The sequence below is a fragment of the Hypanus sabinus genome, chromosome 19 (assembly GCF_030144855.1).
Source record: "Hypanus sabinus isolate sHypSab1 chromosome 19, sHypSab1.hap1, whole genome shotgun sequence".
Lineage (NCBI taxonomy): Eukaryota > Metazoa > Chordata > Chondrichthyes > Myliobatiformes > Dasyatidae > Hypanus > Hypanus sabinus.
The window spans coordinates 56,643,886-56,666,336 of NC_082724.1; the positions used below are offsets into that span (position 1 = coordinate 56,643,886).

Below are 22,451 nucleotides of genomic sequence, written 5' to 3' on the forward strand. Positions count from 1 at the left end.
TCCAACACACTGAGACAGGTTAAATAAGGTCTTGGGTTCCGCTGGGTCCTAAGATCCACCACATTGAGACAGGTTGAATAAGGGACTTGAGCATCTGCAAATTTTGGTATCCTCGAGGGGTCCCGGAACCAATCCCTCGCGAATGAGGAGGGCCGACTGTATATGTAACACAAAAAAAGATGTAGTATTTGGAAGCAACGTGAGTGAATCTGCAGATGCTGGAAATAAATAAAAACACAAAATGCTGGCAGAACTCAGCAGGCCAAACAGCATCAATGGGAGGAGGTAGTAACGACGTTTCAGGCCGAAACCCTTCATCAGGATTTCAGGATGAAGGGTTTCGGCCCGAAATGTCGTCACTACCTCCTCCCATAGATGCTGTCAGGCCTGCTGAGTTCTGCCAGCATTTTGTGTTTTTATGTAGTATTTGTTGTTCAGCTACCCCGTCATCAGGTCATCGATGTGAGTTCCTCAAGCAGTACCTTATCCACAAACATGCTCCGCTACTTCATCATTCACAATTGGGCCAGATGCACACTGATGACTTTTTAAGAAACTGAACCAGTCTATACTTGCATGCAGCAAGACTTGGTTTGAAAAGTAACACATAGTATTTTGCCATACATATGGCAGACGACCACCATCTCCAACATACTGTTTGCATTCAATGTAATTCCCATCAATACCCACAACAACCAAAGAGAAGAGGGTTTTGTTGCTTTAAGAATCAGCCATAATCCCTCTAATCTTCCATAATGTACATCAAAATTATCAACCTCATCAATCCTCTTAGTTACCTGCCCTAAAATCTTCAAGCTAGTGAATTAGGCACGGTGCTTCCCTTAATAAAAACATGCCCACTGGCATTGATTTCTTAAATTCATTTTTCAGGATTGGGTATTACTAGCAATGTTGGCAGGTATTGCCCATTTCTAAATCCCCCTGAATAGTTGCATGAGGAATTCAACTCATGGCCTTTCATGAGGAATTTTGAAAGACATCCACATTGGTGATTAGGTCACTTTTGCCCAAACTAAGATGGTGGATTTCTTCCCTCAACACATACTATCATGTTATGGTAGTTCTGTAATCATTGTTACTAATTACTAGTTTGTAACATTCAGTGTCAGCTTCTTTATATTTGGTCATATGTCAATGGTTTGGATGGTTTTGAGGGCTGTAAGTAAAAAGCTTGCAGAGGATATCAAAACATACTATGTGGTGTATAGTGAGGAACAGATTGGAAGAAGGTATTAATTAACCCATAGACAACTTGTAGTTACTCTTTCTTGGTTTTACCAGATTCTTTCTCTTTGTATCTCCCCGTGGGCTTTTATACATTTCAGGTTACATCTGGAGAGATGTCACAAAAAGACGGAGGCTCTTTACACAATTCAAATCAATTCTCCTCTTCAGTTTTTTAATTCAAAAACCCAATATACTGCTTGTTTCAGGCCGTCCTTTTAAATACCGAAGAAATTGACTTAGTCAACCTGACCACAAGCCCAAAAACAATGTGGATAGATCAGAAAGACATGGACATTTTTGCTGAGTTTTCCGACATTACTAATCATTTTCAAATCCCAAGAATGTCAGCCAATGGTTCTGAAAAAAATGTATTCATGTTTAAAAACAATAGTCACTAGATGTTTTTATATTTTACTTTCTAGAAAACATAGTACATGGAAGATTTAACTGTATAATAAAGTAAAGCTCTGACTTGTTGACAATGTATATTGTGAGGTTGAATGAAGTCTTTTTAATAACAGGCCCTGAATATTTTGTTGTTTCCTTAGCCTTCATAACATTAAAAACTGATTGTTTATACATAAAGATGATACAAGCATTTGTTAAACATAGGAGGAGACAAACTTCAATTAAAATGACTGGCCTCTTCATGTTTTGATTATGAAAATCAAAATTTGAAATACAGATGTTGTATATTGAAAAGTATATAATTAAGAAAATTTCAGAATGAAGTTATGGATAATTTGGTGGTGAAATACATATACCTACCTAACTGAAAATTATTTTCTAGAAACATAGTAAAATAAGTAATTTTCTTTATTTAAATGCAGATATTATAGCTTTAAATTTATAATTACTTTTCTGTACAGCTTCATAGTTTGATAATCCAGTAGTTAAACTCAGCTGGAAGGTTAGATAGAATTTAGGTAGTTATGGTGTTTGTGCAGCCTTCTCAAGAAGGAAACACATTCCAGATAGAAAAAGCAAATATGTAAGTATTCAATGTGCGAGTATCATGCTATTTTATCGACAAGTTACTTCTGCTCTTGAATAAACAAATTATTACATTACATTACTTAAAAATATTAACATACTACTTAATTCCAACTTCTATCATTTTTATTTTCATAGATCAAAGAGGAGTCATTTTTAGAGGATGTCAACAATATCTTGAACTCAGGGGATGTTCCAAATTTATACAACTTTGATGAGCTGGAGGTAATCTTCACTGCAATGAAGCCTGTTGTATTGGACCTTGGGCAGCAACCAACTAAAGCCAATATGATGGCTGCATATACAAAACGAGTACGCAATAATATTCATATTGTACTATGCATGAGGTGAGTATTTCTTGTTATACCTTCAAAGTTGGATTGTATGTTTTGAAAAATCTCTGTCAAGTGACAACTATATCCTCCGTTCCTAATTAATCCCTTGTATTCTATTTTCTACTACATTGAAGTCAAATTCTGTCACTTGCCTTCATTGCAAATGCTTCTGTTCTCTTCTGGGTGCTAATAGAAGTATTCGGTGCACTCAGAAGAGTACTGAGGAATCTCTGAGGGAAAATACAAGGGTTTGATTCAACAGCTTGTGTTATTTAAAAAAAAACAATGTATGTTGAAGTGTAAGATTTGGCGAGGGTTCAGTGTGGGGGGGCACTGTGGCAGAGGCAATGGGGAAAAGGTCAAAGACTCAACCAAACACATGTTAGTAAGGAAAGTTAGTTACATTAATTCAGACAGAATTAATATGTAATAGGACTAAAGCAAGGGTTTCAAATACCAGTCAGCTGTTGCCATATCATACTTGGATGTCAGATGGAGAGCACACATGGAAGTGACATTAGAGATTGATTTCTGTAAACACATTTCAGCTAAGCCTGTTTTGACTTCTGCCAACAGGGAATCATATCATGAACTTCTGTTTGACTTTGTTCCCTGTTCCAAAAAGCTAGGCTTCTACTACTAAATTGTACTTTGCTTTTTTACTAAATTTGCTTGATAATTTAAAAACATATATGTTTATTTCTATTAGATAATCAGATAAAACTGATTATGTCATTTCTCACCTATTTTATTTCTATTAATTTGTTCAGTTCTTAACTTTTTAACATGAGCATTCCTTATGACTCTGAAAACAAACTGTTGACCGACATCTTTTATGAATCTACCAATTCCCACGGTTATCTTGACTATACCTCTACCCTCCCTGTCTCCTATAAAAATGCTGTTCCTTTTTGTAGTTCCTTCATCTCCACTGCATCTGTTCCCAGGGTACAACTTTCCTTTCCAGAACATCCTTTTTCAAAGAACATCCTCCACCGTTGATGCTGCCCTTACCCATATCCCTTCCATTTCCGGGACATCCACACTTACCTCATCTTCCCACCACCTTAACAGAGTTCCTCTTGTTCTTTCCTACCACCCCATGAGCCTCTGCACCCACCACATCATTTTCCACAACTTCCACCATATCCAAAGGGATCCTTCCATCAAAAATATCCTTATCTCCCTCCTCTCTGCTTTCCGCAGAGATCACTCCCTCTGTGAGTCCCTTATCCATTCATCTTTCCCCATGAATCTTCCTCTCAGCACATCCCTGCAAGTGGTTTAAGTGTACACTTGCCCATTCACCTCCTCCCTCACCTCTATTCAGGACTTCAAACAGTCCTTCATGTGAGGCAACACTTTATCTGCAGTCCGCTGGGGTCACGTATTGTGTCTGGTGTTTCTGATGCGGCCTCCTCTACATCTGTGAGACCCATCATAAATTGGGGGGGGCCACCAACAGCGGAACTTCCCAGTGGCCATTTTAATTCCATGTTCCATTCCATAAACTGTCTGATCCTTGACAGGTGTAGCACTTGCGCTTGCAGGGATAAGTGCCAGGTGGGAGATCTTTGGAGAGGGATGTTTTTAGGACATCTTTCCCTCTCTACCCCTCTCTGCTTTTCGCAGGGATCGTTCCCTCAGCAACTGCCTGGTCCACACATCCCTCCCCACAAATCTCCCACCTGGCACTTATCCCTGCTAGCGTAAGTGCTACACCTGTCCCAATTCCTCGTCTCTTACCATCATTCAGGGCCCCAAACAGTCCTTCCAGGTGAGGCAACACTTCACTTGTGAGTCTGTTGGGGTCATCTATTGCATCCGGTGCTCCTGGTGTGGCCTCCTCTACATCGCCGAGACCCGGCACAGATTGAGGGACTGCTTTGTCGAGCACCTACGCTCCGTCCGCCACAACAGACAGGATCTCCTGGTTGCCACCCACTTCAACTCTGCTTCACATTCCCATTCGGATATGTCCATACATGGCCTCCTCTACTGCCATGATGAGGCCAAACTTTGGTTGGAGGAACAACATCTCATATACCATCTGGGTAGTCTCCAGCTCCTTGATATGAACATCGAATTCTCCAACTTCTGGTAATTCCCTCCCTCTCCCTTCCCCCATCCCACCTTCACTCTGTCTCCTCTTCTAGCTGCCTATCACCTCTCATGACTCCACCTTCTTCTACTACCCATAGTGCTTTCCCCTTAGATTCCTTCTTCACCTCTCCTGCCTATCCCTCTCCTGCTTCCCCTTCCTCATCCCTTGATCTTTCCTCTGATTGGTTTTCAACCCTCCCCCCCCACCTTCTTTATAGGGCCCCTACCCCCTCCTTCTTTAGTCCTGACAAAGGGTCTCGACCCAAAACATTGACTGCTCCTTTCAACGGATGCTGCCTGACCTGCTGAGTTCATCCAGCATTTTTGTATGTTTTAATAAGCCTTTTTTTCCTATGGAGGCTAATTTATCTTATGAGGAAGCTATGACTTGTTTTCCCATTAGATAGTGTTATGAATGAGGAGCAACTGTGATGGGCAGAAGAGTACAGAATCACCAATGCCCCCCCCATTTTTTTGAGAATCGCAAAATCACTATTAATTCGGGTCTGATACCCAGGAAATGACAGAGATAAACAGCTCATGTCAGTAATGAGAGAGAGACAATGCAGGGATACACAAAGGTGCAATGTCTCCTCCTAACAAAAGCAGAACAGAACCACTGATTACTGTTATTGTCTCTTGGAGAAGGAATTGTGTATTGAGTACTGTTCTATTCATTGAAACCCCTCAGGGGGCAACCAGAGTGGTCTGGTTGAGGGATTGCATCATCCCAACCTGATTGACACCTGAGACCCTGTGAGTGGGGATATAAGTAGGGTCTGGGGAACACCCCTCAGACGCACCAGGAGAGACACTATGAGACCAGTGAGGGCTTGTGTGTGTGTCCACCCTTGCCTGTGTGACGAGTCCTCCATGGAACGGTCTAGCTAAAGGACAGACAGGTCATAAGTGAATGGCCACAACAACAACGCATCGACGGATCAAGATTGTAAAAGGAAAGTCGGCAAGTCACTAGCTGTTACTCTCTCTCTCTCCCTCTCTCTCTCCAACAATTGCAACACAGTGATCAGCAACTACCACAGCCTGCATGAACTGAACTGAACTTTATATTTCCATCGGACAATTCATTATCCCCTAGACAACGATAGAGCTTATTTCTTATTGATTATTATTATACCCGCACATTTAGGTTTAGTATTGATGTCATATATTATCTGTATATTTGCATTGATATTATTTTTGTGTATTTTTACTAATAAATACTGTTAAAAATAGTATCATCAGACTTCAACAGATACTCCTATCTTTGCTGGTAAGACACCCAGTTACGGGGTTCGTAACAATCGTGATGTTGTAAAGCAGAATATATATATTCCTTAACCTTTAATAAAGTCCTTTGCACAATATACAAACTTAAACATGTGATACATGAAAACCTCAGGCAAGGTGTGTGTAGCAAAGATATTCCAGTGAAAGGGATAATATCCTTAAAGCAATAAAAAACAACGTAATTGCAGATGCTGGAAATCTGGAACAAAAGCAAAAAAATGCATGAAACCCTGAATACATTAGGAAGCATTAGGAGGAACAGTTGATTCTCTTTCTGCATTAGGCTAGGAGCTGGCCCAACAAAATTTGAGGTCATTGGTAATAGCCTCCAGTTTACACATGTACTGTACATACATATCCATCATATTGTTAAGTGAATATGTGCACTTCCTGAGCCCAGGTATACATGGCCCAATGAAGCCTTCTGCCATAAAGCCCTGAGTCAGGTGTATACAGGCAAGCCTGAGATTCGACGAATAGGCCTAGAGACATGGTGATATCAATAAAATGCTGGAGATTCCAGATCACATCCAGAGAGTTCTCAGATATTCCTTAGGGATGCTAGTGTGTATGTTCCTTCTTCTGACCATCAAAAGAATGTACGCAGACCAGGAATTAATTTCCTGCAAGTGACTTTTAAACAAATTAACTCAATTTCTTTTTACTGTAAGGTGACTGGTAATTGAGGTAACCAATCTGAGTTACTCAAATTGAAATATTTCCATGTCAGATTAAATTGCTGTTGAGTTTTAACACTGATTTATTGACAGTCACATATTTTTGTGACCTAACCTGCAAGATCAACATGGTAATGAAATAACCTGTTGAAATAATCTGTAAATTGATCTCACAATCTGGTTTATAAAATATATATATATATAACTTATGCATGATCTTTTATGGGGTCTTTAGTGTAAGTAATTTAGTAAACATTTGTGGTTTTTTCATCCCTCAGTCCAATTGGGGAAGTGTTCAGGGCCCGACTGCGCCAGTTTCCATCTCTTGTGACATGCAGTACCATTGACTGGTTTAATGAATGGCCAACTGAAGCTCTCCAGTCTGTTGCTAATGCCTACCTGGAGGAAATGCCAGAGCTTGAAGCAAGACCAGATATCATGAAGGCACTGGTGAGGCTTCATCTATTACAATCTTCAGATTTACACTAATTCCCTTTGTTTCTACACGTGAAACATGTATTTCTTTGTTTCTTCTCTCTAGGTTCAGATGTGTGTATCTATTCATCAAACAGTTGCAGTTAAATCCTTGCAGTACATGCGTGAGCTTTCCAGACATAACTACATCACACCGAAGAGCTACCTAGACTTGCTCAGCCTCTTCTCTGTACTGATTAGTATGAAGATACAAATGCTGACAACAGACAAAAACAGGATGAAAGGTGGCCTAGACAAGGTAGTGTTGTACATGTTGCTGTGTTAAAATAAAAATCCAACATTAAGCTTTTTGGGTGTGGTAGTGTCTACACCATGAAGAGCAGGTATATTCTAAGTTTTATTATTGACCTGTGCTAAGATAAATAATAGTCACATATGCATTACAAGTACTTGTATGGTAGGAAATCCAAAAATAACTTGGCATGATGTCCTGCTGAGAACCTTTTGTTAGCTGGTAGGGCCTGTACTTACTGGCGTTTGGAAGAATGAGGGAGCATCTCATTGAAATCTATTGAATATTGAAAGGCCAAGATTGAGTGGACATGGGGAGGATGTTTTCTAGAGTGGGGTAGTCTAGAACCAGAGGGCTCAGCATCAAAATGCAGGGGGACATCCCTTTAGAACAGAAGTTATGAAAAATTCCTTCAGCCAGAGGGTGGTGAATATGTGGAATTCATTACCACAGATGGCTGTGAAGGCAAGTCATAGGTATATTTAAAGCAGAGGTTCAAAGGTTCTTAATTGGTAAGGGCATCAAAGATTATGGGGAGAAGGCAGTTGAATGGGTTGAGGGATATAATAAATCAGTCATGAAGGAATGATGAAGCAGACTGGATGGGCAAAATAACCTAATTCTGCTCCTATGTGGTATGTTCTTATGATCCTTGACCAAAGAACTGCAGTTGCATTCTTCTTTTCATTCCCACCACTCCCTTTGCCAGCCTTCAAAAAATCCAACATTAAGCTTTTTGGGTGTGGTAGTATCTACACCATGAAGAGCAGGAATATTCTGGGTTTTATTGTTGACCTGTGCTAACTGAGACCAAAGGTTGGTACGTATTACTTCACACACAGATGTGGCCTGAGAAACTTCCCTCGTTATTACCTCATCAAAGGCCAGGCAGATGCTCTGGCTTTCCCAGTGCAGATAAAATTTTAATTTCCATATTGTTTGAGGCAAATTCATTCACCTAATGAGGTGAACTCAGCTCTAACACAGGTTTTGACAGACTTGGGTGTTTGCAATAAAAGATATATTACGTGGTGTTCTACTACGTGATTACACACAGAATATTTTAGAACTGGGTATCATATTGGCTATCATCTTCTAACAAGGCAGTTGGGAGATCATAAAATTTTAGGTACAGTCAACATGATTCTATGAAACGATATGCCATTTGACTAACTCGTGAGCATTGTTTAGGATGTAACTAGGAGTTCGATAAAAAGGAGCCAGCAGATATACAGATATAGTAGGGCAGTATTTCTGGATTTACAAAAAGCATGCAGTGCCCTGTATGCAAGATGAGTGTTGATGGCATTGAAGGTAATGTTTAGTATAAAAAGGAGAATGCTGAAAGAGGCAAAACGCAATCACTGGTGGTGCCTCAGATGTTTATAAAGTATGTTAATAACTTTGATGGATGTAACTAAGAAAAGTGATGAAGACAGAAATGTAGACATGGTTTGCATGGACAAGTCCCACCATAGAAAGTTGATCCAAAAGGTTAAACATAAGAGATTTAAGGCATGATAGTAAACTTGAGTCCAAAACTAGTCTCGTGATAGGAGCTAGGAGGAAGTGTACTTTCTTACTCGAAGTCTGTAACTAGTGTTATTCCATAGAGACCTTTGTTGTTTGTGATATATACACTGTAAGTGAGAATAGAGAATATAAACCTCTTATTCGTAAGTTTGCAGATTAAATGAAAAACGGTTGTGTAATAGATTACAAAGAAGGCTGTACAAGGAGACAGTAGGACATGGATGAATTGGAAGGTTGGGCTAGAGCAACGGCAGATGAAATTTAGTGCAAGCAAGTATTAGGTAATGCACTTTAAGACATCACCTTCTGGTAGAATGTGTAGAGTAAGTGGTAGAAACCTAAGCTTTAGTGTAAGGATACCCCTAGGTGCTAGTCCTTAGCTCGCCAAAAGTGGTGGCATAGGTAGCATGTCATATGCTTGCCTTTATGGGCCAAAGCTTTCAGTATTAGAGTTGGCTGCAGCTATACAAAACATTGGTTAGACTGCACTGAGAGTATTGTGTACTATTCTGGTCGCCATACCACAGGAAAGATGTGCTAGCGATAGAGAGCGTGCAGATGAGATTCACTAAGCTGTTGCCTGGAGTGTATAACTTCGCTTATAAGGAGAGATTGGGTAGGCTGGGTTTACTCTCACTGGAACATAGGAGGCTGAGGGATGACCTTAGATGTTATAGGGGCATAGATAGACAGGATAGTCAAAGTCTTTTTCTCAGGAAAGGGGAATCTAGAACTAGAGGGCACAATTTAAGATGAAATAGAAGGAAATCTGAGGAGAAGTTATTCACAGAGAATATGGTTATCTGGAAGACGCAGATACAATTACATCACTTAAAGGGTATTTGGATAGATGAATAGTAAAGGCATAGGAGGATATAGGCCTAATATAGGCAAATGGGTTTGGCATAGATAGGCATCATAGCAGCGTAGATGAGGTTAGTTAAAAGGGCCTGCTTCTGTGTTGTTTGACTCTGACTCTGATTCTGTGAAAAGAAGCTATGCAAATGCTGGTGATACAAAGATAGATGGAAAAATAAATTGTGAAGAGTATAGTATACAGTGGATTCTAGTTAATTGGGACCCATCAGGACCAGTACATTTTGACCAATTAAGCAACTGCCCCAATTAGCCAAAGTTTCATTGAATAGTTAAAAAGATATACGGAAATAAAACCGAGTAACACATTATGTCAGAGGGGAGACTTGCATCCGACAAATCTTACATGTAGTGTCCCGTGCGCATGCTCTCTCTCTCTCTCTCTCTCTCTCTCTCTCTCTCTCTCTCTCTCTCTCTCTCTCTCTCCCTCCCTCCACCTTCTCTCTCTCCTCTCTCTTCCCCTATCGTCTTAGCACTTGGACCAGCTATAACCTAGCTTAAGATAACACTCTCACACTTGCATAAAGAGAGTACCCTTTTTTATACCATTCAGAACTCCTACATTATGCCTTGGTGTTACCAGCTGCACCCCCTCATCTTTTACAACCTTCAGCAGAGACAAACATATTTTGCTACATTTTCAACTATTATGGCTCTCAAAACATTGCCGTGTACTAATTCTCTTTTACTTTCTCAAAACAATCACGCTTCAAGCTAACTCCATTTTGTCTTATAAACTTTATTTAACTTTTTTCTTATATGTCCCAAATAAATTAAGGGAATCCTGGCTATTTTCTCAATTTGTTTTTGTTCTTTAAGAGTTGTCTCAAATAAGCACCTGCCCAATTAACCAGAATCCACTGTATGTAGAAAAGATATAGAAGGATTATGGGTGTGCAAAACTATATCAGATGGAGTATAATGAGGAGAGTGTGCAATTATCCACTTCCATAGAAATATTGGAAAATTAAAGAATGATTTAAATGAAATGAAAATATAATTGTCAATGTCAACATTTTTCAAATATCAAAATCAGTATGCAGGTACAGCAGGTAATAAGGAAGGCTTATGGGATAAGGGTCTTCATTGGAAGAGGAATGGAGAACAACTGAGAATGCAACCAAAAGCTAACATATTATTTTGGGCTCCTTATTTAAGGAAAAGTATCTTTGTCTTGGAGCCAGTTAACTGGATTAATTTCTGGGATAAGGCTGGTTGTCTTTGAGCAACATTTCAGCATATTAGGTCTATACAGTCTGGAGTTTAGAGGAATGAGGGTGATCACATTTGGGCAATTCTGGGCAATATGCAAAACTTTTTTTTAAACAAGACTGTGTGTACTGTTCTGAGTAGGCAGAGTATCTTGATTGTGTCAATAAAGAAAACATTCATGTCTCCTTTCTGTTCAGGAATTAATCATAAACGTAAGACAAATATGGTTGGATTAAGTAAGAACTTAACTGGGAAGCTGCTGTAAGGACTTCCCACCCAGTGAGGGAATCTGGAATTAGTAGGCATCACCTCAAGATCAAGGATGGTAATATGAAATGAGGGAAAATTTAATTTCAAAAAGAGTTGTAAATCTTAAGAATTCTTATCTCTGAAAGCATATGCCATTAAGAATAGAGGAGAAAGAGATAAACAGGGGAATTAGGGTTGTGAGATCAATTGAAGCCAGAGATTAATGCAGTCATATCTTATTGAATAGCAGATCAGACTCAAAGGGCCACTTTGTCCTATTCCTTATGTTATTAAGAGCTAAATAATGACAATTTGTCAGTGCATGCAAGGCTAAATCAATGAAATTTATTCTGCATTTTATTTTCTGATGTAGCTGCTGCGCACTGCAGAAGATGTGGCTAAAATGCAGGAAGAGTTGGAATCAACTAGGCCCCTTCTGGAGGAGGCAGCACAAGATACTGCAACAACAATGGAAAAGATAAAGGTACAAGAAATTTAATGGTCTTATTGATATCATTTCAAGTTAAAATAGTAAATATTGAAGTACAGAACTCTGTAAGCAAAAGTACTCCTAGTCTGGCAAGAAGTTTACATCCAGCAGTGTTAATATGAATATGTAAGAAGCATCTAGGCAGGAAAAGACAAGATAATGGATCAAAACTGCTACAACAAAAGCAGTTAGAGTAGCACAACTGAATATATTTTCCATTCATCTCCTTAGCTTGCACCAGATAATGTCTGAAAAGATCCAAAATAATAAAAAAACAAACAGTCCTAGAAATTCTTAAATGCTTTGCAAAGCATGTTAAGTTAGTGTTTAATATCATCATCAAACTTCAGGACCTGGGTTGCTGTACCTTCCTCTGAAACTGGATACTCAGTTTCCTTATCAGCAGACCTCAGTCAGTGAGGATTGTTAACAACATCTCCTCCTTGCTGACCATTGATACAGGGGTACCTCAAGGCTGCTTGCTTAGCCCCTGCTCTGCTCTCTGTACACATATAACTGTGTGGCTAAGTGCAGCTCCAATGCCATCTTGAAATTTGCTGATGACATTACTGTTGTTGGATGAATCACAGATTGCAATGAGTCTGCTGACCGGAGCAAGAGCAGTCACCTGGTTGACTAGTGCCACAATAACAACCTTGTGTTCAATGTCAGCAAAACTAAAGAGCTGATTGTTGACTTCAGGAAGGGGAAGGAGGGTGAACATGTGCCAGTTTTTATTGAGGGATTGGCGGGGGAGAGAGTCAGCAACTTTAAATTCCTGGATGTTAATATATTGTATAATCTGCCCTGGGCCCAGCACATAAATGCAATCATAAATAAAGCATGACGGTATCTTTACTTTATTTGTAGCTTAAGGAGGTTTATCTTGTCAAGGAACACACTTCTAAGGAACACAAGGAACACATCTAACACACTTCTGTAGAAGTTCTATTGAAAGTATCCTGACTAGTTGTCTGGTAAGACAATTTAATTGCACAGGAACCTAAGAAGCTGCAGAGTGATTTGTGGTCTCTGCACAAGATGTCTTGGTACATCCTGCCTGCTTTTGGTAGTATCTACCTGCGGTGCAGACTGAAGAACACAACATCAGTCATCGGAAATCTCCGCCATCAGGACATGCCATCTTTATGCAGCTACCAATTGGCAGAAGGTACAGAAAACAAAGTCCCTCACCACCAGTTTCAGGAATAGCTACTGTACTTCCCTTCAACCCTTTGCTTGTTGAGCAAAACCTTAATCAATACAGTTTAGCCACACTATGACCAATTTGACCTTGCATTAAAATGGACTTCGATTTTTGTTGTTTTATTTGTGCTTTCTTGTAAAAATTGTGTATAATTTATAATTAATGTTTTTGTGAATTCTGCTTATATATTGCTATGTGCCTGCGATGCTGTTGTAATTAAGTTTTTCATTGCACCTGTGCAGACTTGTACTTATGCACATAGCAATTAGACTCAACTCTGACTTTGATGGAGATGTTTGATAAAAGGTCTGGTCTTGTGCTATAGATCAGGTTTTGCAAATTGCTAAAAGATTGTTACAAATTTCACTAAGACAGATGTGAATAGAGCTAGAGGACATACATAGATTTATGCTTAGGGGTAAGAGGTTTAATTTTCATGTTGCATACTATGGTAAAGAAAAACAAAGTTTAGTTAAGCTTATTACATAGATTGAATGTGGTGCTGCTAATAGAGATGTTATGAATTGTTGAAAGGAATGGTAAGTTGCAGCTAAGACCTTGACTTAAGGATTTGTAAAAGTTTGTTTACATTTGTGGTTCCTAATACACCTGTATTTCAGGTTGATACTACCATTGCAGAAGAGACCCGCAAAGCTGTCAGTGAAGAGGAAGCAAAGGCGTCAGAAAAGGCAAATATAGCCCAGGCTATTGCTGATGATGCTCAGAAGGATTTAGATGAGGCATTGCCTGCTTTGGATGAAGCTTTAGCCAGCCTGAAATCCCTGAATAAAAATGATGTAACTGAGGTAAATTCCTGACTTAGCTTTCAAATTATTTCTGGTTTCTAATGAAATCTTGTCACATAAAACACATTGACATTCAATAATGCTCCTTTTAAAACAAATTCCCCTTTTATATACTGTCATTATGGTTATTTCTAACTTGTAGTACCTATAGCATTGTAAGAAAATGACATGGTTACTTTCCATCAAATTTTCCCTCACCATGGAGCCGTATGTTTAATACTGAGATGAGGGAACAGAACACAGGACTAACAGTGATGCGCTGCTTCAAACTCCTTGTGGCAGTAACTTGATCCTAATTTGTAAAACATAGACATTTTCTGCTTGAATACTTAAGATAAATTATATGTAATCTACTAAATATGGCTTTTCTTGCAGTTATTCTCTAAATTCATCAAGTTCCTTCTCCCTCACCAATTTGATGTTATTTACGCACTCAAAATACATCTGGTCTCTTAGAGTACGATACATTTATACTGTAGAACACTGATGCAGTATTTCTAATGTAGGATAGTTGCTGGTTCCTTAAGGTTGTCATAGCCAAGGGTGGTGGTGGAGGTGAGCTCCCATTATCTATTGAATACTCCCAATGGCGTACATCTCAAATAGACTCTGGCTACCAGGTCCACTCATGGCCTTCACATGTGGCTTAGCCACTAAGCCTAGTGGAACCATTTCTACTGACAGGAGTAAGTGGAAAGGTGGGTTACTGGCACCTTAAAGCCAGTCAGTTCAGGCAGATGGGGCTCATCAGCCATAGTTGGCAGCTCAGCTAGGAGGAGAAAAACTCTAATTTCAAACCTCTGCTGCCTTGTGGCTATACTCACTCATAGGGAAGGTTTCATGAGTAACTCTGAGGAAAAATCAGAGCTGGAGTCCTTGAGGCAGTCCTATGTTGAGTTCAACACTGACTGGCAACTCCTGCGATGCCACTGGTGCCAAACTATATTGGTCTCTGCTGTTCCTTTGGATTCATCCACTGTATGGAGTTGGAAGAGCCTGCTGCTTGCTCTCCATATCGTAATGGCTCGGCCTGCATACTGGCTTGCCTATTATGTAGATAGCTAGGATACAATATCCATGGTCGACCCATAGCAACAGGGGGCCTCATGGGATAGCTGCTTATCCTCCATATGTCTGTATGTTTTAGAATTGCAGAATGGGTGGTTAGATATCCAGCTCTTACACTAGAAGGTGTTTGGAGATATATTTCATTGATTTCACTGTCATGTTTTGTGTGGACTGTTCTAATTCAACAATACAGTAAATTCATTGATAGACAGTGATTCATGATATATTAGCTTTTTAGTTCATTGTCACAATGACTTTTAGCACATTTACAGATGTTTTCCATGTTCTACATGGAGTCTTTTATTGCAGGCTTTGGCAATTGCAAACCTTTAAATATACGTATAGAAATTAATAATTGTAGAAAATAGACATAACTTTGATGTGAAATAAGGGCTATTTGTCCAGCAAATGGAAATAGAAATAGCATATTAGATAGCATTTTTTCTATGAAGTACATTCATAGTAGCATGATTAGCCTTAATTGTTTCAAATAAACAATTAATTAGAAATACAAGAAGGGTTACATGAATGGATCTAATGTACCAAATACTTTTTAATGATTTTTTTTTACAATATATTATTCCCCCACCATCTGATCTGGAGATTAGGTTCATAAAATTATTTGTAAGTGTATGATCTTGATGACAATTGCTCCATTCGGAGTTACAAATGATAATATCTTTATTTTACAAATTTGATGGCAGCTTCCTAAAACTTATTTTCTATTGTAACACTGATAAAAAGGCCTTACAGATTATGTACAGTTTTAAGTAATTTACATTTTCAAAATTACTGGAATTTATTGCTCTATTTATCATTAATAATGTGAAATTGTATCATTGTGACTCATAGCAAATGATAACATTTATATCATGTTAACGACGGTATTCTGGTTACTTACCGAATGATTAAATGTAATTACTTGGAATTAAATCCAGCATAGACTGATCTGTCAAAATCCCATGTATCCTGCCAGCTGAAGTACAGTCTCAATTCAGTTCTTTATGGGAATAAGTCTATCGTTCAAACAAAAATTCCTGATAATCTCACTCAAATTGACCTCATGGCTGGTGACAGAATTGGAAAAACATAATACAGCAATGGTGCAATCGGATTCGAGAATAGAGATGCGAAAAGTTATAGTGTAGAAACAGGTTCCCTCGGCAATTGTTATTCATTCTGTTGGCATTGGCATGCAAAGCATTGTAATTCCAAACACTTTCATCTTTTATCTTGATTAAAACAGTAAATAAATTGGTAAGCTGATTTTAATAAAACTGGCAAGTGAAAATAATTTTGTCTTCTGCATATAGGTACGAGGCATGCAACGCCCTCCCCTTGGTGTCAAACTGGTGATTGAAGCAGTGTGTATTATGAAGGGAATTAAGCCAAAAAAAATCGCAGGAGAAAAACCAGGGAGTAAAATTGATGACTATTGGGAACCAGGAAAAGGACTTTTACAGGATCCAGCCAAATTCCTGGACAGTTTGTTTAAATATGACAAGGTATTGCTTGCATCAAACTTATTGCAGTTAATGTTGCTTCCTTTCTCACAAGAGCACCAACCTGATAAAAAATAAGCTAGAAATTGTACCATCCTTAAATTCAAGCAAAAAGTGATGCTGATTTGTAAGTCCAGGCAATTAATAATAGCCTAAAAACCTGAATTCACACCCTCTGCATGAAAACATTTGCCTTGATTTAATCCTAAATTTGCTCAGACATACTCTGAGTTTATGTTCATGCTCTTCTGCTGCTATAGACCACCACTTCAGGGTTCGATGTGTTGAGTGTTCAGACTGGCTCTTCTGCACACTATATTGTAACATATACAGTAATTATTTACTGTCACCTTCCTGTCAGTTTGAACTAGTCTGACCATTCTCCTCAGACCTCCATCATTAACAAGGCATTTTCACCCACAGAACTGCTGCTCACTGGATGTTTTATGTTTTTCACGCCATTCTCTGTGAGCACTAGAGACTGTTGTCCATGAAAATCCCACGAGTTCTCTGAGCACTTTCTGAGATAGTCAAACCACTCTGTCTGGCACCAATAATTATTCCACAGTCAAAGTCACTTAGATCATATTTCTTCCCCATTCTGATGTTTGGTCTGAAGAACAACGGAACCTCTTGATCATGTCTGCATGCTTTTATGCAAGAGTTGATGCCACATGATTGGTTGATTAGATACTGCATTAATAAGCAGGTATACATGTGTACCTAAAAAAGTGGCCACTGAGTATATCTTAACCATTATTTTGAAAACATGACTCCTGGCTTTAGATTCCTCAATAAGGCAATGTATCTATCCAGTTGAACCTTCAAAGAATTTGTTATGTTTCAATGAGGTCACCCCCCCCCCCCCCATCAGGGTCAAATGTGGTGGATGAGCAGCTGGTGCATATCAACAATTCCTGGTTATGCGAGCACTGATGCCAAGCAGACAGTCTCTGAAGTGCATTGATAATGACTGGGGTAAAGACACTGCCCCAGTGGGCAAAGAAGGCAACGGCAAACCACTTATGTTGAAAAATTTTCCAAGAACAATCATGTACATTGAAAGGCATGATCGTCCACATCATACAACACGGCACATAAATCCACGCGGCCTGACAAGGTGTTTTCTCTGACCTTGTGGGGGTTAGTGCAGAAATTGTACAAGCCCTAGCAAAGATATTTAAAATGTCCTTAGCCATGGTCAGGTGCTGGAGGACTGGAAGATAGCTAAATTGTTCTGTTGTTCAAGAAAAACTCTAAAAACAATCTGGGAAATTATAGGCTGTTGAACTTGAAGTCAGTAGTGTTAAGTTATTGGAAGGTATTCTAAGAGACCGGATACGTAAGTATTTGGTTAGATGGGAACTGATTAGGGATCATCAACATGGCTTTGTGAGAAGTAGGTTATATCTAATTAATCTTGGAGAGCTTTTCAAAGAAGTTACCAGAAAAGCTGATGAATAAAAGGTAGTGGATGTTATCTACGTACACCTTAGCAAGGCCTTAGACAAGGCCCTGAATGGCAGTTTGGTCAAGAAGGTTAAGTTGCCTGACATTCAGGATAAGGTGGTAGATTGGATTAGACATTAGCTTCACAAGAGAAACTAGCAAGTGGCAGTAGCTGGTTGCCTGTCTGACTGGAGATCTGTGACTCGTGCTGTACTGCAAGGATCAATGCTGGATCCATTGTTGTGTCTCCTATATCAACAATCTGGGTGATAGTATGGTAAACTAGATCAGCAAATTTGTGGATAACACCAAAATTGGGACCTAGTGGACAGCAAGGAAGCTTTCAGTGGGATTTGGACCAGCTGGAAAAATGAGCTGAAAAATGTCAGATAGAATTTAATGCAGACAGATGTAAGGTATTGCGGTTTTGGAGGATAAGCAAGGGTCAGATTTACATGGTAAGTGGTAAAGCACTAAGAAGAACTCTACAACAGAGGGATCTGGGAATACGGATCCATAATTCCTTGAAAGTGGCGTTACAGCTAGATAGGTTTGTAAAGAGAGCTTTTGGGATGTTGGCGCGCATGAATAAAAGTACTGAGTACAGGAGTTGGGGTATTATGATAAAGTTGTATAAAACATTGGTGAAGCCTAATTCGGAGTACTGTGAGCAGTTTTCGTCACCTTTCTGTAAGAAAATATATCAATAAGATTGAAAGAGTGCAGAGAAAATTACAAGGTTGTTGCCAGGACTTGAGGACCTGAGTAATAGGGAAAGATTGAATAGGTTAGGACTTTAATCCCTGGAGAATAGAAGAATGAAAGGAGATTTCAAAGTGGTATACAAGATTATGAGGGGTGCAGATAGGGTAATTGCAAGCAGGCTTATTTCACTGAAGTTGGGTGAGACTAGAACCAGAGGTTAAGTGAAAGTGGCAGCGAAAGTGGTGGATTCAACATTTAAGAGAAATTTGAATAAGTACATGGATGGGAGGGTATGGTCTGGGTACAGGTTGATAGGACTAGGCAACATAATAGTTTGACACAGACTAGATGGGCCGAAGTGCCTGTTTCAGTGCTGTAGTGCTCTAGGACTCTATGCTTGCAGCTTGTTTCTCTGCCTCCTGATCTGCTCACGAGCTCTCAAATCCCCACTCGAGTTAGTTTAATCCCTCCCCAAAAATACTGGCAACCTCACCGCCTCCTCCTCTATGAGAATAATGGTCCCAGTCCTGTTAACATGTAATCCATTTGACATGCACTGCTCCTTCCTCTCCTCGGAATGGTGCAAAAAATTTCAAGAATGTAAAGTATTTCCTCCTCCACCATCTTTCCAATCATTCATTCACAGTCTTTGTACTCCGTATTTGTTAGCAGGTGGCTCTGGGAGTATCCCTGAAATCACCACTGCTGAGGCCCAACTTTATAACCTCTTCTTAGAACCTGTGGGATTTTATCCAGGACTACCCAGGGCAGCAAAGATGCATACATCATCTACATGATGATGTAGATGGCTCTTTATCATCTACAGCTTGGCATTGAATATTAACATCATCCTCAAAAAGAATCAAAAAGCTTCAAGACCTTTGGCCTCAATTCCTTCTTGTGGAATTGTATCATTGCTTTCCTCACTTGCAGAACCAAGTCAGTTCAGATTGGCAATAATATCTCCTTTACAATTTCCATCAGCGCAGATGCACCACAAGGCTGTGTGCTTAGCTCCTTGTTCTACTCGCTTTATGCTTGTAACTGCGTGACTAAGCATAGCTCCGATACCATATACAAGTTTGCTAATGACACCACTGTTGTGGGCCGAATCAAAGGTTGTGATGAATCGGCATATAGGAGGGAGTATAATGCCATTAGCAACTTTGTCATGAAGTTCTGCCATTTAAAAATGTGCACGATCACAACACTAACCTTTCACATTTCTTCCCACTTTTCAGGACAACATTCCCGATTCTGTAATCAAAGCAATCCAACCATACATTGACAGTGAGGAATTTATGCCTGCTTCTATCGCCAAGATTTCAAAAGCATGCACTTCAATTTGTCAATGGGTTCGGGCCATGCACAAATATCATTTCATCGCCAAAGCTGTGGAACCTAAAAGGGTATGTACTGTCTCTTGTTACCATTCAATTTTCTTTTAAAGTTATTTCAGTCAAGAAACTAACAGAAAATTATTTATTTCCTTTTTTCCCCTTTTCCCAGTTACTTTCCTCTTTACCTAAAAACAGTATTCACTAAATGAGATGGAAATTTTGTAAAGAACTGTTGTTTAACGACATCTTGCCCAAAAGTGTGCAAGTAGATAGTCAGATATTAGTTGATTTGATGTTTTTATTGTTGTCTAGTTTTTCACATTCAGTGCTTCTCAATAGTAATCAAGAGAGAAAATGTCACCCAATTTTTTTCTCTTTATCGAGCCTAATCTAGAATAATTGAGTACAGTTGCAGCACTCCAAGTGAAACCAGATAATGGAAGATATACTGATCCCTATATGGTGCAGTACAGCCGGCTAGTGGCATAGTGGCATCAGACTTCAGGGCGAGAGGTCCCGAGTTCGAATCTGGCCGGCTCCCACACTCTCCATCAGTGCCTGGGTTAAGTGTCGAGCTTGCAAATCGAAAAAAAACCTGGAGAGGGATGGGCTGTGCCAGGTTTCAGATGACCTGCCATACGATGAGCAATCACCAAAAAGATCGGTGCAAAAATGTCATGACAGTGCCCTGATGACTCCACCAGGAGTTAAAGGTGCGCGCGCGCACGCACTCACACACACACACACATCCATAATTTTAAAAATGGTGCAGTAACACAGTGAGCTGTGCATTTCCTAATTGGCCTACTGGATAACTATAATGATGTTGATTATGTATTATTTATTCCTCTTCATAGATGCTGCCTGATCTTCTGAGCTACTCCAGCATTTTGTGTGTGTTGCTAAGAATAAAGAAGTGTTCATAGTGCACTGTTGATCATGGAGATCATTACAATATTACTCAGGGAAGATGTCCTGCAAGGTTAAAAGTTTATATATAAAGAATAAGAAAGAGATTATCATTTTGAGGTGATAAGAACAGCCTTCCAATACTCAAATATGTAGACATATCACAGAGAAGTGTAAGAGGAAACACGAGGAAATCTGCAGATGCTGGAAATTCAAGCAACAACACACACAAAATGCTGGTGGAACACAGCAGGCCAGGCAGCATCTATAGAAGCACTGTCGAAGTTTCGGGCCAAGACCCTTCATCAGGACTAACTGAAAGGAAAGATAGTAAGAGATTTGAAATTTCAAAAAACCAGAGAAAGTGGATTTAAGTAATATTTATGCAGAGCAACAGTCTACATCGGGTCTCATCAATGTAGAAGAGACCATATCAGGGGCGCTGTATCCTGAAGACAACCCCGGCAGACTTGCAGATGAAATGTTGTTTCTTCTGGAAGGACTGTCTGGGGTCCTGAATGGTGGTGATGGAAGAGGTGCAGGGGTAGGTATAGTGCTTGTCCTGCTTGCAGGGATGAGACCCGGGAGGGAGTTCAGTGGTGTTGGTTGGAGGGGGTAGGGTGGGGTAAATAGTGGACAAGCAAGGCACATAGCGAGTGATCCCTGTGGAAAGCAGAAAGTGGAAAGAGGAAAAAGATGTGCTTGACAGCAGGATCCCATTGAAGTTGGCAGAGGTTATGATGAATAATATGCTGGATACTGGCTGAAGTAGATTAGGACCATCTGCTGGAGGGAAAACAATAAGTGGAAGGCAAAGCAAAATAGTAAGAGATCAAAGTCAGTATGTTCCCATAATGGTAGGAACTAAACAATGGTAAGATTAGGGAATCTTGCTTAACAAATATATTGAAGGTTTGATCAGGAAAAGAAGGAGGTGTATGTCATTTATGGGAAATTGATACTGAATTTTGAGGCTTATAGGATACATGGGGGAGAAGAAAGAAAATAGGAGGGCAAAAAGGGCTGTGAAATGCCTTTCACAAGAAGGATTGTAATCTTTTACAACATGTATATTCAGATTTTTATTATTATTTATTCTTATTTTAAGGGATTTTAATCTTTTACATGTGTATTAAAAGTAAGAGGTTAACTGGTGAAAGTTAGCTCCCCTTATGGACCAAAGGAATAAACTGTTGTGGAATGTTGGGGCATGAGCAAGGTCCTAAAAGAATACTTCTCATTGGTAGTCAAGAGGGGGAAGGGCATGATAGCTGGGGAGTGAAGGGAGGGCAATGCTAGAGGAGGAAGGTTTTCAGATAGTGGAGCACAAAAGGGTGGATAATTCCACAAGGTCTAATGGAATCTATACCAGGATTCTAAAGGAGGCAGAGGGTGAGGTTACTGGGGTGGGGATCCAGTAGACATTTTTGCATCTTTGTTAGTCCCAGGTGACGTACCAGAAGAGTTGAGGGTGACCAATGACTATCCCTTTATTCAAAGAGGGCAGTAGACATAAGCCTGGAGACTACAGGCTGGTGAGCCTTACATCAGTGATATGGAAGATATGGAAGAAGAGTTTGAGTAACAAGATTTAAGTTCACTTAGAAAGATGGGGACTGATTAGTTTGGTTTTGTGTCAGCATGGTTTTGGACAAAGTAGTTCATGCCTCATGAATCTGGCTAAGAATTTTGTATATATGTATGTATATAATAGATGAAAATGGAGGTGGTC

General features: G+C 39.5%; 1 protein-coding gene across 1 annotated transcript in view; it reads left to right on the top strand.

Moving 5' to 3' along the window:
• The window catches only part of dnah1 (dynein, axonemal, heavy chain 1), a 357,521-nt gene that overhangs the window by 256,688 nt on the left and 78,382 nt on the right, over positions 1–22,451 (top strand). Inside the window, exons 50-56 of the mRNA XM_059944450.1 lie at positions 2,380–2,588; positions 6,925–7,096; positions 7,188–7,379; positions 11,617–11,727; positions 13,561–13,746; positions 16,128–16,319; positions 19,712–19,879. Coding sequence (XP_059800433.1) covers positions 2,380–2,588; positions 6,925–7,096; positions 7,188–7,379; positions 11,617–11,727; positions 13,561–13,746; positions 16,128–16,319; positions 19,712–19,879 — 1,230 coding nt within the window. The remainder of the gene's footprint in view (positions 1–2,379; positions 2,589–6,924; positions 7,097–7,187; positions 7,380–11,616; positions 11,728–13,560; positions 13,747–16,127; positions 16,320–19,711; positions 19,880–22,451) is intronic.